At 40.1% G+C, this 14,555-nt stretch overlaps 1 protein-coding gene across 2 annotated transcripts in view; it reads left to right on the top strand.

Annotated features, from left to right (window-relative positions):
- Nucleotides 1-7,005, top strand: part of ASCC1 (activating signal cointegrator 1 complex subunit 1) — a gene marked incomplete at its 3' end in the record, with an annotated part of 83,109 nt that extends 76,104 nt beyond the window's left edge. For both annotated transcript variants that reach the window (XM_079706223.1, XM_079706224.1), the window contains one exon: nt 6,889-7,005. In XM_079706223.1, coding sequence (XP_079562349.1) covers nt 6,889-7,005 — 117 coding nt within the window. The remainder of the gene's footprint in view (nt 1-6,888) is intronic.
- Nucleotides 7,006-14,555: the final 7,550 nt, after the last annotated feature.

Genomic DNA, 14,555 nt, shown 5'->3' with positions numbered 1-14,555 from the left:
AACATCTTTTCATGTGCCTTTTAGCCATCTGTATGTCTTTGGAAAAATGTCTGTTCAGGTCTTCTGCCCATTTTTTAATTGGGTTGTTTTTTTGTTATTGAACTGTATGAGCTGTTTGTATATTTTGGCTATTAACCCCTTGTCAGCCATATCATTTGCAAATATTTTCTCCCATTCATTAGGTTGTCTTTTCATTTTGTCACTGGTTTCCTTTGCTGTGCAAGAGCTCTTAAATTTAATTAGATCCCATTCGTTCATTTTTGCTTTTATTTCTTTTGCCAGGACTTAACATATTTTGAATCTTCATTTTAGACTTCAAAACTGAATTTCCTCTTTTTGAAGTCAAATCAGATAGCAAATAGTTCACTGAGGCCACCCAGCACAAGAAATAGATTTTCTTAAAGGAGAGATCTTTGAAGAGAGTGACCACTACTTTGTCTAAGATTGAAGAAAGAGAGCGAGCCTCATTTGGGAAGCCCAATGGACAGGGATCCCCAACATGTCTGTCATTATGCTGTTGAGGATTGGCCATTCATTCGGTTTTGTAGCTTGAGGTCACAGATATTAGGAGGTTCCTCTTTACTCTCCTCCCCACCTCTCGCTGAGATTTTGAGGCTCATCTTTGCAGCCTAGTCACATGTGGAATTATTTCTGGTCTTTTATGGTTGTGTCATAGGGCCTGAGAGGAGGGAGTAGAAGGTCTGAAATGAATGCAAGGGAAAATGACCACAGTTAGCCCTTAAATCTTGCTTTTTGTTTTCTTTCAGTGTATACCACTACATTACCAGAAATCAATAATTTCTTCTGTGTTCTCCCTAGGAAACAAACATGTACAAACTAAAAATGGTAGGCTTCACAGATCATGTGAGCAAGGGACAGCAGGATGGTTAGATCTTTGTCTTGAGATTCTGTCAGGGAAGCTTTGGTTTTAACCAAAAACCTTTCATCTTGGTGGTCCACATTTGTCTCTTTACTTGGTAATAGGAAAACTTTAATTTTCTGAAGATAACTGTGAGTAGTCAATAAAGGATAGCAGCTGTATGCTTAACAGTTTTCAAATGTCATACTTACACTTACTTGGGTTTTAAATTTTCTTTAATTGTCCAAATCAGTACTTATTACTTACAAGTGATATCACAAATATTGGCAGTCTTAAATTCTGTTTGTTTCCTTATCAAATATTTGTAGTTTTGTGCAGCTGTTCATTGTTTTGTTCCTTTACGACAGGCTTTAAAAAATGCTGGCTTCCAACATAACAGGGCTCTGTGTGTGCGTCAGAGAGAAATGTTTTCAGAAAGAAAAAGGTTTAGGTTTCAAAATCCCCAAGGAATTGTTATAAAACAACAGTGAGGGAAAAAAACTCAATATGATTTAAGTACCTTGCCATGGTTCTTTTTTAATTTAAATTTTTCCTGTTAGGTCTTTTATTTTCTAAACAATAGACCACTTTGCTCTTCTTGAACTACTTTAGCCTATAAAGAGCAACCAAGTTTCTTTTTTCTTTTTTTAAACTTGTAGTTTAAGCTTCTTCCTCTTCTCCATTCAGGTACCTAATTAAATGGAGCCATTTAGTTGATTTGTGCTTATTTTCATCCAGAATTCAATTAAAATTCTTCTAGCTGAACTATAGCCATCTGATTCTTAAATGAGGTCCAGGATAAGAAGTGACAATGAAAGTAGGAATAACGAGGAAAAAATATGTTCATTTCAGTCTTTGGGAGTTTTGTGAGTCAAGCTTAATCTCCGTGGTTTAACAGGGCCAGGTTTTAAGGGGCATCACCCACAAGGAGAGGCTGTAGAGTACAGAGGTTAAAGAGTTCAGACTTCAGAGTTAAGCTACCTGGGTTTGAATCTTTTTTTTTTCTTTTTAATTGAAGTATAGTTGATGTACAGTGTTGTGTTACTTTCAGGTGTACAGCAAAGTGATCCAGTTATACATACATATATTTTTTTTTCAGATTCTTTTCTCATGTAGGTTATCACACAATATCGAGTGTAGTTCCCTGTGCTATACAGTAGGTCCTTGTTGGCTATCTATTTTGTGTATAATAGTGTATATATGTTAATCCCAATCTCCTAATTTATCCCTCCCCCACCTTTCCCCTTTGGTAATCATAAATTTGTTTTCTATGTCTGTGGGTCTCTTTCTGTTTTGTATATAAGTTCTGGGTTTGAATCTTAACATCCTTTTTTTTTTTTTCTTTTCCAGCTTTATGAATGTCAATTTTCCACTGTTTACTTGCTGTGTATTCTTGGACAAGTTACTTTAGCCTTTTAAATTTCAGGTTCAACCCTAAAATGGGGGTTAATAATAGTATCTGCTTCTTGGGGTTGTGAGGAGGCAGTCAGATAATCACATAGAGCCCGAAGTATAATGCCTGGCATACATGCTTGCTCAGTAAACTTTAGCTCTTATGATCTTTAGTGTTGTTGTCAACATATATACTTGTTGTTCACCTTGATTTTTTTTTTTTTTTTTTTTTTTTTTTTCTGTACGTGGGCCTCTCACTGCTGTGGCCCCTCCCGTTGCGGAGCACAGGCTCCGGACACACACAGGCTCCGCGGCCATGGCTCGCGGGCCCAGCCGCTCCGCGGCATGTGGGATCTTCCGGGATCGGGGCACGAACCCGTGTCCCCTGCATCGGCAGGCGGACTCTCAACCACTGCGCCACCAGGGAAGCCCTGATTTTTTAATATATAACAATATTGGCATTAGGTAACTTTGTTTTAAAAATCTCTTATGATATATTTGAGTTTATAAAAATTTAAATTGACATGGTAAAAATCACCATAAGTAAAGTCAAAAGACAAATGACAAATTGGGGGAAAATATATTTGCAATTCATCACACAAAGAGTTCATTTCCCTAATACATAGAGAAATACTACTCAATTAAAAAAATAGACAGTTGTAAAGTTTTTTTGTTTTTTTTTTTGTTTGTTTTTTTTGGGGTTTTTTTTTGCGGTATGTGGGCCTCTCACTGTTGTGGCCTCTCCCGTTGCGGAGCACAGGCTCCGGACGCACAGGCCCAGCGGCCATGGCTCACGGGCCCAGCCGCTCCGTGGCATGTGGGATCTTCCCAGACCGGGGCACGAACCCGTTTCCCCTGCATCGGCAGGCGGACTCTCAACCACTGCGCCACCAGGAAAGCCCCCTAGTTGTAAAGATTTTATGGTGATGTGCTTCCACTTAATTGTGCTACGGATTTCATGTCTTCAGTATATATTCTCAGAGCATACCAGGCAAACCCTTGGTTGGAGAAGGGCTTGAGACACACAGCTAAAGACACAGAATGAGTGTGTAAACAGATCTGAATTTTTTTTGTTTTTCCCCATAAAATAGCTCCCACTCAGAAATGTTCTGTCGCTATCAATGGTACCCTCACATATCCCTTTACCCTGTCATCCACGACTTTTCTCATCTTCTTTTTGTACCTCCTTCCTCTCATCCAGAAAATCACGGAGTCTGTTCTGTGTTTCATTCATAGTATTTCACATCTGCTTCAATCTTTCCAGGCCCACTACTACTATTTTTAGTCAATAGACACTCAGTATCTCACAGTTTAACTGCTACCCTGGTCTCCTTTTCTTTCTTCTCTTGTTCCTTTCTCCAGTCAGCACAATCAGTATGCCACACCCAGATTAATTTCCCTTGGTTTTCATCTTGGGCCACCAGCTTACTCAGAAGCCTTCAGTGGTTCCCCACCGTCTAGAATGAAGTCTAACTTCTGAACCTGAGCCTCAGGGCCCCCCTTAATCTGATTTTCCCTCCTTATGTCTCTAGCCTTAGTCTTCTCACTGCTTCTTTTTAGGAACCCTCCATTACATCTAACCTGGTCTACTTGACCCTCCATACCCATTTCTGCCTTCATGCTGCCCTCCCTCCTCCTCTTCACTAAGTCTTACACTTGCTACAAGGCCCAGCTCAGTTTCTGACTCTTCCAGATGGCTTTTCTAGATGCCCCAGCCCTCTACATCCATTGTTTTCTCACCTCCCACTGCATTTATTAATTGCCTATACCTCTCCTCCCACATTTAACCTTTGCCACCTATATTGTTTTAGGTAAACTTTAATTGAGTACATAGTACAGTAACTTTTCACAAGGTGAACACACCCGTGTCATCAACATGCCTCTCTTCTGACACATACCCCATCTCCCTAACCAGATGGCAGTTGCCTGGGAGACAACACCACATCATATGCCTCTTTACATGAAAATGCACAATATCAGGTGCTCAGTGACATTCTAGATCAGAAATTTGAGCTAAGACTAGGCTTTGACAAATAAGAAACACATAGAAATTTAAAGGAATATGTGAAATTTCCATTACTAATAACTATAAATTCTTTCTTCACAAGTAGTTACAGGTGAGGTTACATTAGAGGTAATACCATTGGGTAAGTCTTGTTCAAGGATTCCTAGGTGGTGATCTATAAATGAGATTTTTATATCCATCTAAACAAGGTCATGTTATAGTTTTCTCTTTTCCTACACGAAGTACACAGACATCTCCAGCATTCGATTTTGTTGTCATTTTATCTAACAAATGCTTATTGATCATATGCATAGATACAGTTATAGCATATAGTGGGATTCAGCTTTGAAGAACATAAAAATTCTTTCTTCTGTAGAACTTATATTTTAACGAGTTACCAGAAATAATTGGCAGAACTAAAAGAGAATCTTAAGACTAAAGATAAAACAATGACGAAACAATAAAATAACTATGAAAAATTGTCACTAAATCATCATAAACATAGAGAACAAGAACATGGGGACAGGAAAGGCTAAAATGAAGCTTGGCCTTACACTAGGGACTTTGGATAAGAAATCCGTTTGATTATGATGTTATCAAAAGGTGTGGAAGAAGATGGCAGCCTATGAAGGTAGAATAAGGACAGGTTAAGAAGAGCAGAGAGATGTTGTAAACATCATAGGAAATATTTACTTTTCAGGAGTACTTTACAGTTTACAAGGAAGGTACTTCGACTTGTTCATCTTATTGAGTCTTTACCCCTTATGATCTTGTACCATGGGTGGTGTCGTCTGTCCACAGCTACCCAGCTCCCACATGCCTGTCGTAAGTTTAGACTGACTTCAGTCTTTCCACCTGGTGCTCTTGTCTTAGAGGAGCATGAGAACTTGTGTTCAGTCTTCTCTTAATCTGTGTAATTACTGCATTGAAATCATATCCCAGCTAACTTCATTATCACCGTATTTACTCTTTGCTTCAAACCTAAAGCATGAGAAATCTCCCTGGCAAATCATGCCGTCTGGAGGTTATAAGTATTTAAAAGGCAAAGTGAAGTCAGAGGTAAGCACTTTCCAGCTCCTAGCTGTGATGTCTCCATCACTTGGAATCATAGGTACAAAGAGAAGAACCATGGACTGCTAATCCCTAAAAACTAACTTGTTGAAAGTATTATGAGTTCCCTTTTAGTTTTGTTTTGCCTTGTCTTTTATTGCCCCTTTGGTTATGTCTTCTTTGTACCTAGAAGCCTTCAGTTTGTAAAGCTGTAAATCCGTCACGTCTTGTTGGCATGGCTTTCACTTCAAATTAACGTTCAGCAAAGGGATTAGCCAATAAACATTTCGGGCTGTATTTCTTTACACAAAAGGGTGGATATGGTTTGAACAGGCTGCTGAAGCCAGGAAGAGAAGTTAATTGTGTAAATCAATGCAGGCAAGAGCTGAAAGAAAGACAAGACAATGCAGCACACAACCTCTAAATAGATCTTTGGGGTCAAGTTGATGTCATGTTGAAGAATCAGTATTTACTGGGCTTTATAAAGTTAGACTTTAAATGAACCCCAGGCATTTCGCTAGGCCATTAATTGCAGGAAGAGGAAAGGTGACAGTGGCTGAAGTCCATGGCTATAGAGATACTATAAAAATAAGTGAAGAGACAAGACAGTCACTTGCTAATGTGCAAAGGTTTCAGCTTTAGGTTCTACTCAAGCATTGCTGGTTGACATACTGAAGGGCTTTCTCAGGATTGTGCTGACAAGAAAGAGCAACTCTTCCATCCTAACAGAAGAAGGTCAGCCCTTTACTCTTTGACACTCCTTATCTAAGCAGTGTGGCTTAATTTCCCTCGAATGAATTCTGATGTCATTTTACATTCTGCCTTGTAAATGTGCTGATCACAAGAGCAGGTCTTTCTCAGAGTGTGGCTCATCCCTTCCTCTGACAAAGTTGAAAGCTTTTTAAATAAAGAATTGTAGTAAAGAGCATTTACTTTGGGATGTTGGCTTGAATCCAAAGTCTAATGAAAGGTTTTTGATAAATATTATCATTTGTACTTGTTATATCATTCAATAGAAGTGTTCCTCTGGCTGTTTTGTGTGCGAAAGTGTTCTGTACTCCTCGCTGGGTTATCAGAGTTATTTGTAGGGCAGGAACCTTATCTTCTGTTTATTTTAGTCAGTGTTTCTAATAAATGTTGTTGACGAGGTGGGGGAATATATTATATCAAATTTTATCCTGGCTGTAACAAAACTAACATCCTGCATGGTCAGTAACTGAAAGTCTTAGAAGCAGCTTTGTTAGGCCCTATGGATCAGGGTATGGCCCTAGGATGTTTGTTACAAGTTCCTGGTCATATCTGCTCAATAGATACATTTTGGAGTTGACTTCTCAGACCTCTTTCTCTAGTGCATTTTGTCAGAGGAGGCCTTTCAATTAATCAACGAAGAGCTGCTGTTCTTTGCTCACTCCCGCTTCTGTTCCTCCTCTCCAGGATCATTTTTCAGAATAAATACTGAAAAGAAAGCACAGGAGGTTTGTCGGGATTGTTGTGGTGTTTTTACAAGAGAATCTGATGTTTAATGTTTTCATCTATGATTTTCTTTGGATATTCACTCTGAGTTTTTATTCTTCCTTTTCAGCTATTTGAGAACTTCTCCTTTGGTACCCTAAAGCTCAATTCAATTCACATCTCTCAGAGATTCACAGTAGACAGCTTTGGAAACTATGCCTCCTGTGGACAAATTGACTTCTCCTGAGGTGGATCTTGGGAAACACTGGAAATTAAACATCCTCACAAGGTGCTGAATGAAAGTATCATCATTTTAATTGCCAAGGAGGGATGTGGAAATTTGGGTGATAACTTTCCTGGGTGATTCCCCAAGGATACCATGGTGTCTAATGGTGGTCCACAGTCATCGCACTGTCAGCGAGATGGTTGTGAGCACAGGGAGAACATACGCCTGTAACCCTTAGCTTGTTCATCTTTCACAGGGTCTACCTCTCTTTCCAAAGCTCTTCTCTGAAAATGTACCTCTGAAGCCCCGTGGAGCTCAGATTTGCATTATTTCTTATATACCTACTGATTTTGCCTCAACCATTAAACTCTTATATTAATACTTTAAAAGAGAATTACAGGTGTGTGATCTTATTAATCTCTCCACCTAGATAATATCTACAGATTGTAGAAGGTTTGTATTTTTTCCTTCCCCCTTTTAATCAATACCCAGAATTTGTTTTTTATTGTGGTAAAAAACACATAACCTAAAATTTACCATCTTAGGCCATTTTCAAATACGTAGTTCGGTAGTGTTAGGTATATTCGTATCGTTGTAAAATATCTCTAGAACTTCTTCATCTTGCATATCTGAAACTCTGTACCCATTTAAGCAACTCTTCTTCCCCCCTACCCCCCCAGGCCCCTGGCAACCACCATTCTACTTTCTCTTTCTATGGATTTGACTACTTGAGATACCTCATATAAGTGGAATCATACAGTATTTGTCTTTCTGTGACTGGCTTATTCTACTTAGCATAATGTCCTCAGGGTTCATCCATTTTGTAGCATGTGTCAGGACTTCCTTCCTTTTTAAGGCTGAGTAATATTCCATCTGATGTATATACACTCATCCCTCGGTTTCCCTTGGTTTCAGTACCTCCCTTGGTATCTGTGGATTCTCAAGTCCCTTATATAAAATGGCATAATATTTGCATATAACCTATGCATACCCTCCTGTATACTTTAAATCATCTCTAAGTTATTTATAATACCAAACACAATGTAAATGCCATGTAAATATTTGCCAGCACACAATAAATGCAAGTTTTCCTTTCTGTAACTTTCTGTAATTTTTTTTCCAAATATTTTTGGTCTGCAGTTGGTTGACTCCACGGATGTGGAACCCATGGATATGGAGGACCGACTGAACCACATTTTGTTCATCCAGTCTTCCATCGATGGACACTTGGGTTCCTTCCACTTCTTGGCTGTTCTGAATAATGCCCTATGAACATGGGTGTACAAATATCTGAGACCCTGCTTTCAATTCCTTTACTACTTAGAATTTAAACTTTAGCAAAATAACTGGTAAAGTTTTTACCTTTTACTTTGATCTCTCCTTTTTCTTCTGAAGTTGGTACCTTTTATATTTCTTAGATTCCTGTTCCTTCACCCTACCCTAACCCTCGCCTTCCCATGCCACTGATGGAGCTGCAGTATTGTAGCTCTTTTCTGTTTACTTCTCAGGGCAGCAGCGATCAAAACAATGGTGATGCCAGCAGGACTATGCAGAGTTCCCTGGGAGAGTGTCAGCCACAGAAGGCACTCACTCCTTCCTTGCTGCAGACCAGCAAAGGGAGGGAGCTCCCAGCACAGTCCTGCCACACTCTCTGCTGGGGAGCTCCAGCCTCACTGTTACCTCTCATATCTACCCCCTCACAGCCTTTCTCCCTCCATGGCCTCTCTCTTTCCTTCATTCCTTAGTCTTAATCTTGATTCTTACTTTGTATTTGAGAAGTATGATTCTGAATCCCGTGTGTTAACAAGGCCACGACATGGTAAGGGCTGTGTATAACACTCAGAGATTTGTTATCAATGTGACTGCACAGATCATTTGTGAATAAATGAATTTCTAAAGTGACTGTGTTTTTCTTTTAGTATTTTTTAGTATTATTATATAGTTTCAGTTTGACCCCCTTAGTCAGTGTGTGTTGGGATACATTGCTGCCATCACTTATTCAATAGCATAGCATATTTTTCATCCAGGAGTTACATATTGGTGCCTGCAGGGTTGGTTTTTCCCCAAAAAGCTTTCTACTGGTAATACTCATTTTTTAACTTAAGTTGAGCTTTTACCCCACTCACCTGATTGTTAAATGGCATATGGGAATGAGTGCTCCCAGAGGTAGTACTGAATAGCAGAGTCAACTGAAATTCAGTGCCCTCATCTCTTCTTGGTCCCGCTTCTGTCTTACTGATTTCTTTCTGATAGCTGCCGTTGGGCAACCTTGACCAGGAAGTAAAGATGTCTTCTTTTAAGTATCAGAGGTATGACTTATGTTTTTAGGAAAAAAATTTTTATCTTTGGAAAATATAACTTTATATATCAAATGCTAAATTCTTAACAGAATTAGAAATTCTGTTATTTAGTATTTAGAGGTAACTATGCGTTTAAGGACTTATCATACTGTAATTTTTCACAGGTAATTTTTCACAAGTTATTTGTCTTTTTCACTCTCATTCTCTCATGCTTGTAAAGTGGAGTTTTCCAGCAGCTATGTGATATGGTGACATCATCACTCTGATGGTTAATAGAGTGTGTGCTTATGTATTTTTGTTTGTTTTGTAAGTTTGTAGGTATTGGTAGAATTGGAAAAAACATTTTATGTTTTAAGTTTTCTTTCTAGAAGCCAATAGACAAATTTTTGAGACAATGTAGCTCTAAAGAAAGTACACTTTACTGTTGTAGAAGGGGGAGTAGCAGGTAGTTTTGATGTAGAACTTCTAGAGAAGAGCAACAGTGTTAGAGAGCAAATAATTTTTGATGGAACTAAAAGAATTTTTCAAGATTCCAGGTCCCCTTTCACCAAACTGTAATGGGGTCAAGGATGGAGGATTTACTTCTGTGCTTATAATCCAGTCTCCCTTAGTATTACCACTTTGCAGTTCATTCTGCACTGAAATAGAGTTAATTTGCACCTAACATCACTCCAGTTGGCTTTTGAGGCACTGAATTCACCCTTAACTCCTCTAAGAGGAGAAGGGGAAAAAAATCTCTCACCATGATTATTACACAAGATCTCTGTTATTATATAAGGAACTTTGTTATGGAGAATAATATTGGTGTTTTTTTGAAGGGGCACAATGAGTTACCCTCAAATGAACTCCATACCCTTGGTAGAAACATGATAAATGTTTCTTATAATGGTTATTTACTTATTTTTGGCTGCGTTGGGTCTTCACTGCTGCACGTGGGATTTTCTCTAGTTGTGGCGAGTGGGAGCTACTCTTGGTTGTGGTGCACGGGCTTCTCATTGCGGTGGCTTCTCTTGTTGCAGAGCACGGGCTCTAGGCGTGTGGGCTTCAGTAGTTGCAGCACGCGACTCAGTAGTTGTGGCACACGGGCCCCAGAGCGTGTGGGCTTCAGTAGTTGCAGTGCGTTGGCTCAGTAGTTGCGGTGTGCAGGCTTCAGTAGTTGTGGGGTGCGGGCTCAGTAGTTGCAGCTCGTGGGCTCTAGAGTGCAGGCTCAGTAGTTGTGGTGCACGTGCTTAGTTGCCCCATGTCATTGTGGGATCTTCCCGGACCAGGGTTTGAACCTGTGGCCCCTGCATTGGTGGGTTCTTAACCACTGGACCACCAGGGAAGTCCTATAATGGTTATTTTTTAAGTGAACTTCAGAGTTTACTAAATTGGACACGGATGAGAATCCAGCTTCATAATGACACAAAGCTTGGTTCAGGTTTGCTCTTGCACTGTGCGCTTTTCCTGGTGCCAAAGAGAACCTGATGGTACCAGAGGGGTACTGAGTTAAGGAACACCTCTCAGATTCTGTCTTGATGCTTACAGAGAGATGGATAGCAAAACCCAAGGATGCTATAGGTGAGAAAAGGGGCTGCTGTTTTGGTTGTTTATCAATAACTTTTTTGTTGTTATTAATAAAATGATCTCTCAAACAAAGGTAAAATAAGATTACTGTGTGAAAAATCATCAGGCTATCTACTTTGTCTTATGCTTTTTGCAGTGTTATGCTTCAGTTTAAATATTTGTTTAAAAAATAGATTTCCTCATCCAGAGGTTACTACTTCCTATGCATTTAAGCACATGTATCATGTTGCTAAGTAATTTTTCACAAATGATAACAGCTAATATTAGCAGAATGCTTACATTTGTCATTTATTTGTGAATAATGTGTATTTATTCATTAAATCTTTACAAGCCCACTTAAGTTGGTGTTATCATTAACCTCATTTTAGAAACTGAGGCTTAACAAGGTTAAGAAATTTGCCTGAGGTCATAAAGGTTGTATCTCTGTTTCTTAAAATGTGGTCTTTGTACCCCTCAGAGTCCCTGAGATCCTTTGGAGGCGTGGGAAGGTCCTACTATTTTCATAAAAATATTAAGACATAGGGCTTCCCTGGTGGCGCAGTGGTTGGGGGTCTGTCTGCCGATGCAGGGGACACGGGTTCGTGCCCCGGTCTGGGAGGATCCCACATGCCACGGAGCGACTGGGCCCGTGAGCCATGGCCACTGAGCCTGCGTGTCTGGAGCCTGTGCTCCGCAACGGGAGAGGCCACAGCAGTGGGAGGCCTGCGTACCGCCAAAAAAAATATATATATATATTAAGGCATAATTAGCCTTTTTCACTCTGATTCTCTCCTGAGCCTCTCCAGAGGCTATATGATATGGTAACATCATCACACTGATGGTTAATAGAATATATGTTTGTATATTTTTGTGTTTTCTAGAATTTTGTAAGTTGGTAGGTTTAGGTTATAGATACATGTTTTTGTTTTTTGTTGTTGTTGTTGTTTTGCGGTACACGGGCCTCTCACTGTTGTGACCTCTCCCGTTGCGGAGCACAGGCTCCGGACCTGCAGGCTCAGCGGCCATGGCTCATGGGCCCAGCCGCTCCACGGCATGTGGGATCCTCCCGGACCGGGGCACGAACCCATGTCCCCTGCATCGGCAGGCGGACTGTCAACCACTGTGCCACCAGGGAAGCCCTAGATACGTGTTTTTAGAGAGAAACTCAGTTTGCTCTCAGTACTTGTGCTGTGCTTTTACTAGCTACTTCCCATTATAGCTACTACTATGGGCTGAATTGTGTCCCCTGAGAATTCATATGTTGAAGCTCTCACCCCCTAGTACCCCAGAATGTGACTGTTTGGAGATAAGGCCTTTAAAGAGGTGATTAAGTTAAAATGAGGCTGAGGCTGTTACGGTGGGCCCTAAGCCAGTCTGACTGATGTCCTTATAAGTAGAGGAAATTTGGACACACAAAGAAACATCGGACCCCTGACTACTGAGATCAGCTCCCTGGGTCTGTCTCCAAAAAAGTTTGGTTGATGATATTGCCTAGTAACTGGTGATTGGAAGGGTCCGAGAATGACAGTGAAACTGACCAATTCAGAACAGACAGGGCCAGACTGAAGAAGTTGCTTCTGCCTCTGCCCTGATCATCAAAGCCCTCAAGGAATGGCCAAGAGACAGAAAGAAGCAGAACATTAAGCACAGTGAACATACAATTTTTGATGAGATTGTCAACATTGCCCAACAGATGTGGCACTTATTTTTAGCTCAAGAACTGTCTGGAACCATTAAAGAGATCCCAGGGACTGCCCAGTCTGTGGACTGCAATGTTGATGGCTGCCACCCTCATGACATCATGGATGACATCAACAGTGGTGCAGTGGAATGCCCAGCTAGTTAAGGACAGCAAAGGAAAATATTTCAATAAAGGATCATTTGACAACCAAAAAAGAAAGAAAGAAAAACATCAGATATATGCATGCACAGAGGAAAGACATGTATGACATGTGTGACAGCAAGAAGGCAGCCATCTGCAAGCCAGGAGGAGACAGGAGAAACCAAGTCTACCAACACCTTTTTTTTCTTTTTTTTTTGGCCATGCTTTGCTGCTTGTGGGATCTTAGTTCCCCTACCAGGGATTGAACCCAGGCCCTCGGCAGTGAAAGCAGGGAGTCTTAACCACTGAATACCAGGGAATTCCCAAGTCTGCCAACACTTTAATCTTGGACTTCTAGCCTCCAGAATTTATTGAGAAAATAAATGCTTTTGTTTAAGCCACCTAGTCTGTGGTATTTTGTTATGGCAGTCCTAACAAACTAATACACTTGCTATAATGCAGAAAGTAATCTACCTTTCTTCTTTTGAGCCAGACATTAAAGAGATTTGCCAAAGTGTAAAACAGTAACAGTACGACTACTCTTATTAATTTGGTGGGGGGGGTTGGGGAATCTAATTTTTTTCATAAAATATGTTATTTTGTTAATATGGGTTTGGTATTGTTATTTTTAAATACACTTTTTTTAATTAAGTTTTTTTTGAAAGGTTTTTTAGAGCAGTTTTAGGTTCACAGAAAAATTGAGAGGCAGGCTTAGTTTTATTTTCAAGTACAGTATATCAATGTCTATACTGTATATCTCACATAAACAAAAACAAAAGTTCTTTGGGGTCCTCAGTAATCTTTCAGTGTACAGGACTCCTGAGACCAGGAAGTTTGAGAACTGCTGCACTATACTGTCACTTCCTTCCAAATGGGATCAAGTGATACATGGTTTTCTATAATGAGCTTTTCTTACCCAGTAATATGTACCCACATTAGTTGTCAGTAGATACAGATCTACATTATTATTATTTTATTTATTTATTTTTTGCGGTTCGCGGGCCTCTCACTGTTGTGGCCTCTCCCGTTGTGGAGCACAGGCTCCAGACGCGCAGGCTCAGCGGCCATGGCTCACGGGCCCAGCTGCTCCGCAGCACGTGGGATCTTCCCAGACCGGGGCACGAACTCGTATCCCCTGCATCGGCAGGCGGACTCTCAACCACTGCGCCACCAGGGAAGCCCCACATTATTTTTAATGTCTGTACCATAGCCTGTTGTATGTATTATAATTTAACTAGTTGATCCCTAACTAATGGACCTTGATTTGGTTTCCAGGTTTGGCTATTATAAATAATTCTGGATTGAACATCTTTGTATATTTGTCTTTTTATGTCTGTGAGGTCATCTAGAAATGAGATTAAATGGTTTTAAAGATGTGGTTAAATTTAAGTTTCTTATTTGGAAACTGAGGTTCCTTCCTCCATTTTGTATTGCTAAATATTAAATACAAACAGAAGAAAAGCATGGAACATATGTATCATTTATCAGATACACCCAGCAGCTTTGGAGCCCCTTTCGTTTGAAGAGGCTGACCTGTCAGTAAGTCCCTCAAAATTTAGGAAAATCTTTTCTTCTTTATAAACAATAGTTATTGTCCATTTTCTACAGCTCTTTTCTCCCTCATCTGGAAATTTGGATTTTCCCTCCTAAATAGCTTTACTATTGGATTAACTAACAGTCCTGGACTGTTATTGATTTGCTTTAAGCCCAGGGCTAATATTGACCCAGCTTGAAGGTGCTACAGAAGGCAGGTCCCATTGGAGGAGTGTGGGAAACATTTTGACCTTCAGGGGTCTGGAAAGAGCTATTGTCTTATTGATGGGCATCTTGTTAGTGCCTTTCCAAACTCTTTATTGGGCAACTGTAGTAATTTCAGAAGACCAGGGACTTCATAAGATAGTATT

This window comes from Hyperoodon ampullatus, assembly GCF_949752795.1.
Source record: "Hyperoodon ampullatus genome assembly, chromosome: 1".
Lineage (NCBI taxonomy): Eukaryota > Metazoa > Chordata > Mammalia > Artiodactyla > Ziphiidae > Hyperoodon > Hyperoodon ampullatus.
Note: the sequence above shows the minus strand (reverse complement) of the source record. Positions and strands in the feature narration are given on the sequence as shown.